Consider the following 9,161-nt stretch of genomic DNA (forward strand, 5'->3'; position numbering starts at 1 on the left):
GCCGAGCTCGGCGCCAACGGGGACGCGCTGGGGCCCGTGGCCCGCCTGCAGGACCCGCCGTGTCCGGGCAAACCGCGGGGCTTTGGCCACCCGCCCGCCGGCCACTGCAAGATGACCAACCTGCAGGCGGCCCAGAGCCACGTCAGCTGCCTGTCGCCGGCCACGCCGTGCTGCGCCAAGACGCACTGTGAGCAGCTGATGGAGGACGCGGCCCACGTCCACGTGCACGAGGAGGACCCCTTCGGGCACGGCCTGCCCCTGCACAGCTGCCTCCAGGGCAGCCCCGAGCCTCCCTACTTCGACCCGCACCCCGCGGCCGCCGGGCAGGAGTACGCCTACCACTTCCCGTCCAGCCTGGACGGCAGCCCCCGCAGCTCGCGCACGGACAGCCCCTCCAGCTCGCTGCAGGGCCCGGTGGGGCCGCACACGCTGGCCTGCTGCTCCCAGGGCGACCCCTTCCCCCTGGTCAGCCAGCCTGAGGGCAGCGACACGGCGCTCTACGGCTGCCCCCTGAGGCCAGCCCGGGAGGCGGCCCGCGGCCCGGCCCACTTTGAGATGCTCCGGAGGACGCAGTCCCTGCCCTTCGGCGGGCCCGGCCAGAACGGGCTGCTCCAGGGAGACATGTGTGAAGTCCTGTCCTTCAGCGCGGACGGCACGGGCAACATCCGGACGGGGCCGTGGAAGAACGAGACCACGGTGTAGCGGGGCCGAGCCCCCCCGTCCACGGCCCTGGCGGACAAGCTGCGTGCAGAGCGGGGCCCGGCCACGTGAGGCCGGCGGACGTCGCCCCCCCACTGCCCCTTCTCTGTGAAGGACCCAGGCGGGAAGATGTTATGGGCCACATCTGCACCCACTGACCCCGAGGTCAGCAGGGCCTTCTGTGTCTCAGTCACCGGCTTTCCGACCCCTCTCGCCCGGTCCCCGGGCCCCCAGGAACCGAGCAGGAGTTCTGCCAGGGGGTCCCCCTCGGCGCCTGGCGGGCGCCCCACCTGCCCCACCAGCCTGGCCACAGCCAGAGGTGCCACCCACCTCTCCTAGTGTCTGGTGTGTGTTTCATTGAATTTCGTTCCAAGGTGCAGGCGGGCTGCTCCTGCCCATGGAGGGTGCTCTGGACCTGGGCCGTCGCCACCAGCCTCTCTGCCAGCTCCCGACTGAGTCAGAAGGCCACATCAGCGCCTCCGTTCAGCACCTGTCCTACCGGCAGCCCCCACGTGCCTGAGAGCCGCACGGATGCCAGGGCTTGTCGCCACAGTCCAGGCACATGTGGGAAGGGGCAGTGGCCTGACACTGCTCCTCAGAAGCCAGCTGGGGACTTTGAGGGGCCCTGTGCCTTCGGAAATGCCCAGTGTCCTTCAGCAGACTCGAGCATCAAGGCCAGCCACTGTCGGGACCATACCCCACCCCAACAAGGGCATTTGGGGCTGTAAAGTTCCCTGCCCCGAAAAGAGGGGCTGGCATTTCCATGCGCATCTGGGCACGAGCCCGGACTCACCATGGCGAGCCTTGTGTGGAGCTGGGGGCCTGTCCCCCGGGCAGGGGGACACCCTGAGGAGCACATGTGGGAGACTGCGGCACACACGCACACACACACACCACACATGTGTGCACATGACACACACACACACGTTTGTGCATGCATACATACATGCACACAACTCACCGTGCACCCAGGTCGCGTTGCCCAGACGTCAGAGCACCAGGTCCCATTGCGCTGTGCCGCTGCATCCCCCTGCTCCTCCGTGTGCTCCGCTGTCTGGGCAGAGGGGCTTCACCAGGAGCAGACCCTTCCTATCACACGCCGGGAGGCGAGGGGGTGAGTTGGGGGTCCTGAGGGCCAACCACGCTCAGCATCTGAGCACAAGGAGCCTGCTTCCCAGGATTCCCGTAAACCGGACGATGTCCCGGGCCGGCCACAAACCCCGCCTGTCCCCACAGGTCAGCCAGATGGGCAACCAGATGACCACCGGGCAGTTTCTGTCTCTGTCCAGCCTGTCCGCCCGCTTCCGTAGCTGATAGGAGCCGGAGACCTGACGCTGTGCTGTGTACACGCTGTAGATGCAGAACCGTCACACAAAATACAGTATTTTGCACCGTTTGCCTTCGTGAGGCTGGTTAATGGCATCCGCGTGCGTCTCTCATCCCCCAAGGGGCGGGCCGCCTTGGTGTGCGGCTCCCGCTTCTGCGCTGGGACCCGGCTGGGGAGCCCAGGGAGCTGCTCTGCCCTGGACGCGCCGGCTCTGGGAGGCGCCCACTGCGGTCCTGCCCACCCCCAGCAGCCCCGGCAGCTCACCATTCAAACCAAAGAAATTCAACATTCAACATTAAACCTCGTGTGTTTCAGTACTGATTCAGCCTCCTGAGTCCACCTGGGACAGCGTTGTGACATATCTGCGTGTAACGTGTTCAGAGCATAAATCCACAGCTCACCGCAGTGCAGGGACTCCGCACGGAACGCACTTCCAGAAGGATGTGTCGGGAGGTCAGAACCAGATCCAACGTCTCTGGTCTCATGACGTGTCACCTCCTTCCTCTGTGTGTGTGCGTGCACATGTACATGTGTGCAGGTCCTGTGAGACTTGAGTGTGCATTGTCTGCACGTGTGCATCTGTGCACTGTGTGCGTGTGTGTGCTGTGTGTGCATGCACACATACACATGTGCGGGTGCTGTGAGATTTGGGTGCGTGTGCCGTCTGAGCGTGCACATGTGCGCTCGTGATGTGAGTGGGTGCAGTGCGTGCCTGCCCTTCACAGAGAGCACGTGAGGCACACAGTGGTGCCACGTGGGCCCCTCTCACTCCCCTGGGGAAGAGAGACGCCAGGCTCCCCCATCAGCCGAAGCCTCTGGAAGCCCAACACATCTGGACCTCATCCAGCCAGCGGTTCGAGCCCAGGGGCCTGGCAGCCAGTGCAGGGCTGGGCTATAGCTTCTGCCACTGCTCTCGGGCAGGGTCTGCCCCTGGGGGCCCTGGGCCGCTCCGGTCTGAGGCTCAGCCCTCCTCCGGGCACGGCCGGCAGTCCTGGAGAACACAGGCACATGACAGATGAAGGGCACCCACCAGCCCTCCGAGAGGCTTGCTGAGCCACCTCTGAGCGAGGGCCCCTGGGGAGCCCCTGCCGGGTCTGTGGGGTGGGGCTGGATCAGGGCTCAGTAGCCCCGCCCCCCCATCGCTGTCCCCCCCCCCCCCGCCTGCCTGGCTGGGACTCTGCAGGATGGTCAGTCGTCGTCCTGAGCCCTCAGGAGCCCACCTTGGGACAAAGATCTGCTCCGGCACCCAGAGCAGCCTCTTGGGTGGGGGCCTCCCTAGAGGGGCCAAGCTCTGCGCTAGGCTGGGGCGGCCGCCTGCCCCCAGCACTCAGGGCCCCAGGCAGGCACACAGCTGCCACACGGAGATGGCGGTGCAGCTGGGCCGTGTCCACCCCACGTGCTGCCTGCGCCACATCTGCCGTCCTGCCACTCACCCTGTGACCCGCAGGGTTTCCAGGGTGGGGAGGGGACACAGGGGCCACTGCTCTGAGGACGGCTGGTCCCGCCTGCCACAGGGGCCCCTCCCCACCTCCTCACCAGGCTGTGCCTACAACCCCAGAGGCCGTGGGAGCAGAATTCGTCACACAGCTTATCATCCAACGGGCACTTTGGGTGGTAATTTTGCCTGTTGGATCCAAGATCGAAGAAGGTTCTGCTGCCCACAGGTCGGGGAAGAGGGACGTGCGGCTCTGATGTGCAGGGGCGGGCGTGCCCCCAAGGTGGGGCGGGGGACAGGGCGACAGTCCCCGAGGACATGGGGCACGGCGTCACAGGCACACGTGCACACGCACACACTGAGGCTCCATCCCAGAAGCTGGTCCCATGGAGGCCCCACCTCCCATCCCGCGGGGCCCAGTTCCCTGCAGGGGCTCCTCGGCACAGTCAGGATCCTGTCCCCAGCCCTGCCCCAGGGGCTGGCCTGGGGCACCACCCCCCCCCCACCCCGAGCACTACAGAGGCCCTCTGACTTTCCACCGGAGAGTCGGCTGTGCGGTGAGGCGTGACGTGGGGGAGCGTGGACCCGTGTCCCGGGTGCAGAGTGCTCGCGGTCTTGAAGGAGGGCCGTGCCGTGGGACAGCCTGGGAGAGGACTCGCAGCCCACCTCTAGAGGGGACGGCGCCCTGCGTCCAGCGAGGTCTCCCGCTGGGTGGGATGGAGCAGGTATCCACGGCCGCTGTGTGGTGGGGGTGCCCCCAGTGGGCCGGGGGTCTTGGTGCGGTGAGCTGGGTGGTATTCATGTCTTGTGTGGGGCAGGTCCTCGGGCCGAGCTACGGCCACACAAAGACCGTGGAAGGCGATATCCCGGTGTCGGGGTCACAGTGGGCTGAGTGGTAGGCGCCTGTGTCCTTGTGGGCAGGTGTCTGTGACCTGCGTCATGGGGACACACCGTTGGGGTGTGCTGTGGCGAACGGGGACAACGAGCACTCATGCGCCGGTCCGGGGGTAGTCCAGGCTCTGACATGGGGGTCGGCCAGGGGAGGATGCTGGGCCGCGGTGGGCAGGTCCAAACCCCGCACCAGGGGTCTGGAGCAGCGGGAGGACCGTCGTCTCTGTCCCCAGGCAGGCACGTCCTGGGGGGTCTGCGTGGAGAGGTGGTGAGCCCGCCGCTCAGCCCCGAGAGCACGCCCACTGGGCGGGGGCCGGGGACACGGAGCAGCCCTCTCTCCCCAGGTCCCGGGGTGGCTCCCCCACACCCCACCTGCCCCTCCAGCACGGGCTTCTCCACTTGGCCTTGAGCAGGACGGGCGCAGGGCACAGAACAAGACCCCACGAACCCGGCGTGTCCTCACTCCAGTGAGATGAGGCTCCCGGCGCACAGAACGCCAGGGCTGCAGGAGCAACTGCAGAAACTAAGCGGCTCGGTCTTCCTGTTGCCAACTTCCACGTCGTCCAGATGTGACCGGATGGAAAACTACTCTAATAAGACCGGTAAAAATGAGTTTCGGGGCACCTGGTGTCTCAGCTGGTTGAGCGTCTGACTTCAGCTCGGGTCATGGTCTCAGTCCACGGGATGGAGCCCCACATCAGGCTCTGGGCTGACAGCTGGGAACCTGCTTGGGATTCCCTTTCCCCTCTGTTTCTCCCCCACTAGTGCCGTCTCTGTCTCTCAAAATAAATAATTTGAAAATTTTAAAGCCTTAAAAAAATTAGTTTCTGCGCCTGGAGTAACTTGGTGACCTTGGGAATTTGCCCCGGGCGCCTGCACACACTCAGGGATTCTCTCGTGCTTGGAGAAGGCGGGGCCTGCCGATCCCAGAGCCGCCTGCCCGCTCGCTGGTTCCGCACGTCCCTGGGCCCGGTGGGTCCGGTGGGTCCGGCGGGTCCGGCGAGGACAGCGGCCGCGTCCGGCGGTGCCCTCTGCCCTGGCCTCCTGCGCCGAGCAGGCGGACATCCTTGCCAGCTGTCCAGTGGCGCACCCCTCCCCATGCCATGTCACCCTTGAGCCCCATCCTCTGCTCCCAGAGGATCCCCGCCCCTGGGTCAGCGGGACAGCCCCGCCCACCCCACGCTGGGCTCCTGGTGTGGCCACGCCCACGCCCACGCCCACGGTGTGTCCGTCAAACTGCAGTAAAACAGGAGAAGCGAGGGGAAGGCGAGGGGGGGTCAGGGGCCCCACACCAGGGCCCTGCTGTGTTCCTCCCTCAGCTGCTGGTGCGAGGCCGGGTCACCTGTGAGGAGTGAATCAAGAAAAGCGCGCAGCAGTGTTCTGTCTCCTGGGCCTCAAATGTGGGGGGACCCCTGCTGCTGCGGGGCACAGCCATCATCCTGCCTCCCGAACGCCAGGGCCCCTGGGCCTTCCAGCCTTTTCCCTCAGGTTCCACACGCCACACTGGCTGACACGGTTCTACCTCACACACCTTTGCAGCTGGCTAGCCGATCAGAGCCTCCCTGGGGGGATCAGGAAGGAGGAGGCTGGCCGACCAGAGAAACTGGGACCCCGGGCGGGCGCCAGCCGGCTCCCTGCGCCTCCTGCCTAGGGGAGCTGGGCCTCAGGCTCTGATGAAGGAGGGAAGGGAGGGGAGGGGCCAGCCCAGGCCAGGCTGCACCTGGGGCGAGGTTGGGGGGGGCTCTCATGGGAAGAAACAGGTCCTAGAGTCAGCCCACGGCCCTCCAGGAAGGAGGAATGAAACATCAGGTCCAGACCTGGTAGTGGGGAGGCAGGGTGTGCTCAGTCCCGGGCTGGGTGCTCCGGCCCTGCTCTTCACCCTTCCCGCCTCCCTCCTGTGTTCAGACGGGGACAGAGCCAGGACCTGTGAGCGGGGGCCTGCCAGGGCTCACACGGCACAGTGTCTGGTCGCCTCCTGGGCCTTCCGCCCTGCTCGGGGTAACATCCAGGCATCAATAAGGACCAGCCTCCTGAGCTGGTTTTTGGAGGGAATGCAGGGCTAAAGCACCATCTGGGGGTCGGTCAAGACCACTCCAGGCACCGCACAGCCCAGGTGCCAGCCCAGGCTGAATGGTGGCCACAGCTAGGCATCCGGGAGCCGTGGGGCCTGGTCCACTCCCATGAGGTCCAGCTCAGACAGGGTCCGGACAGCAAGCAGGCCCTCACTGGGCCAGGAGGCTGCAAAAGGAGGGCTCTGCAGACACACAGCAGGAAAGTCTGAGGTCACAAGGTGTGGGCTCATGAGAGCTCAGGGTGACCAACTGGCCCCAAGGGTCCATCTTGGATGAGAGTCCTAGCAGGAGACCCCAGTGCCACCAACCCTGGGCCCTGTGAACCTGCCTGACTTCCCAGGAAGGCCAGTCTGCTAGTCCTTCTATGTCCTGCACAGTGCAAGTGGAGTACACAGTAGGTGCTCAATAAATGCTTGTGGCGTTGAAGTAAGTGGGCACCAAACATGAGGCTGTGGCCAGTGGCTGCAGAGGACACCAGGGGAGCTGAGTCCCCTTGGGCCACAGTCCTGGCAGGTTCTGGGTCAGGGGCTGCCCCTAGACGAGTGTGGAGCACACACCATTCCCTGTGGGGGTGGGGGCGGCAAAGAGAAATCGTTGAATGACATTCACTTCATTCAAGGGGGATTAAGCGGGGACGGGTTTTGCAGGAGGGGCGAGAGGTGAGGCTCTCCCCCCAGGACAGCACGGGCAAACGGGGATCTATACTCAGGGAGCAGGGCAAGTCTGACGAAGTTTCTCTGCTTGGCCAAAGCCTCCCTGGGCCCATGTGGTTTCAGCAAGAACGCCACCCTCCGCACCTCGTCACCCTGGGCTGCCCTCAGCAGGAATCTGGCAGGTCAGTGTGGCCAGAGGCCCCGGACCTCCAGTCTCCTCGCAGTGATTTCCCACCACCGACCTGCGTGGCCATCAACCCCCGTGTCCGTGGTGCATTTGGAGTGGGCCCAGCCTTTCCCCACTCGGTCGTCCTGAGTGCAGGCAACCTCACTGCCGTGGCCTCTGTCCTGCTCTCTTCTCTCTGTCAGGGTTGGTGACAGATGGCCACTGAGAGGAGGAATCAGGAGGGGCGGTTTCTGGCTGAAGGGACCTAACAGCGTCCCTGCTGGAGGCTGGTGGAGACGGGACATCACGGTGACGGAGGAGAAGCCCAGCCAGGTTCCACGGCCAGTGTTCTGGCCAAACTGGCTGGTAGGATTCTCACTGCAATGGGATGGATCGGGGGCTCCTGGGCGGCTCAGTTATGATTTCAGGGTCGTGGGATCAAGCCCTGTGTCATGCTCCTCACTGAGCATGGAGACTTCTTGGGATTCTCTGTCTCTCTCTGTTTGCCCCTCCTCCACTAGCACCTTCTCTCTCTAAAAAAAGAGGAGCGCCTGGGTGGCTCAGTCGGTTGAGCGTCCGACTTCAGCTCAGGTCATGATCTCACGGTTCGTGGGTTTGAGCCCCGCATCGGGCTCTGTGCTGACAGCTCAGAGCCTGGAACCTGCTTCCAATTCTGTGTGTCCCTCTCTCTCTGCCCCTCCCTGCTTGTGATCTGTCTCTCTCTGTCTCTCAAAAACAAATAAATGTTAAAAATAAATAAAAACAAAAAAGATACATACACATATATATATATGAAAACATCTAAGTTGATGCAAACAGCCTTTGTGAACAGCGTCTAAGCCTTAAATAAAGACAGGACAGAGTTGCCGCTGCCCTTCCCCAGCTCAGGTCCCGCACGGCGCCCAGGCGCTGCTGGGGGTGCTGGCCTGGAGCATGCTCAGAGGGCAGCGCACCCCAGGACAACGCCAGGCCCCCAGAGCGTGACCCATCCGGGTCCAAGAAACAAGGTCAGCGAGAAGTGAGCAAACCACGGAAGACAGAGAGACGGCCCGCGGACAGAGCCACACGCAGCTCGTCTCTGACGCTGCAAACACGCGCCCGGGCCCCCGCACTGGGACTAGAACACAAGGCAGGCGGAGGCCGGAGGAGAGACCGCGAGTCTCTGTCATCCGTGGCCCAGCAGGGTGCGCCACGCTCAACAGTTTACAAAAGTGCTGGTGCCCGCCAGGAGTGAGGCTCTGGGGGAGAGGTGGCCCGCAGAGAGTTTCCAGCCCCGCCAGCCCTCCCTGGGTCCCTGTCAGCATGCGGGAGACACGCTGAACTCACAGCAGGCGTCCGCCAGACCCCACCGGCTGACTCTCCCACCCACGACATCGTAGTGACAGACAGCTTCCCGACTCTGTCACCCCATCCAGCTCAGGACCAGTGAGTGGGGAAAGCGGAGGACCCTGCCCAGCCTCCAGCAGGCACCTGAGCCCCCTTTCCGCTGTGGAGTCTCCCACTCCCCTACCTGCCTCCGGGTCTCTGCCCAGGAAAGTGCCATTGGACCCCACCACGGTGCGCTCTGACCTATCAGCCCCTGCGGTCTTCCGTGATGCCCACGTGCCCTTTGCCAAGTGTATTCTGAAGCCCCAGGCCACCTGCCTTCCAAGCATCACGTGTCAAATGCTGACGTCAAGCCCTGTGACCAACTTGGAGAGGTCGAGTGACCCACCCAGCATCACACAGTCAACCGAGGTGGTCCGGCTCTACCAGAACAACCATGCACCCCATGCCTGCCAGGCAACGCACCCAGCTGCTCCGAGGAAGCAGGCTGAGGCCAACACCCCGGCATCACCCCCTGGCACCACCCCACCGCCGCCAGCATCACCCCCTGGCACCCACCCCACCCCCGCCAGCATCACCCCCTGGCCCTCAC

At 64.5% G+C, this 9,161-nt stretch overlaps 1 protein-coding gene across 1 annotated transcript in view; it reads left to right on the forward strand.

Moving 5' to 3' along the window:
* Positions 1 to 2,095, forward strand: part of ADGRA1 (adhesion G protein-coupled receptor A1) — a 28,989-nt gene extending 26,894 nt beyond the window's left edge. The window contains 1 exon segment of the mRNA XM_029920712.1: positions 2 to 2,095. Coding sequence (XP_029776572.1) covers positions 2 to 702 — 701 coding nt within the window. The 3' untranslated portion in view covers positions 703 to 2,095.
* The last annotated feature ends 7,066 nt before the right edge of the window (positions 2,096 to 9,161 follow it).

This window comes from Suricata suricatta, chromosome 2, assembly GCF_006229205.1.
Source record: "Suricata suricatta isolate VVHF042 chromosome 2, meerkat_22Aug2017_6uvM2_HiC, whole genome shotgun sequence".
Lineage (NCBI taxonomy): Eukaryota > Metazoa > Chordata > Mammalia > Carnivora > Herpestidae > Suricata > Suricata suricatta.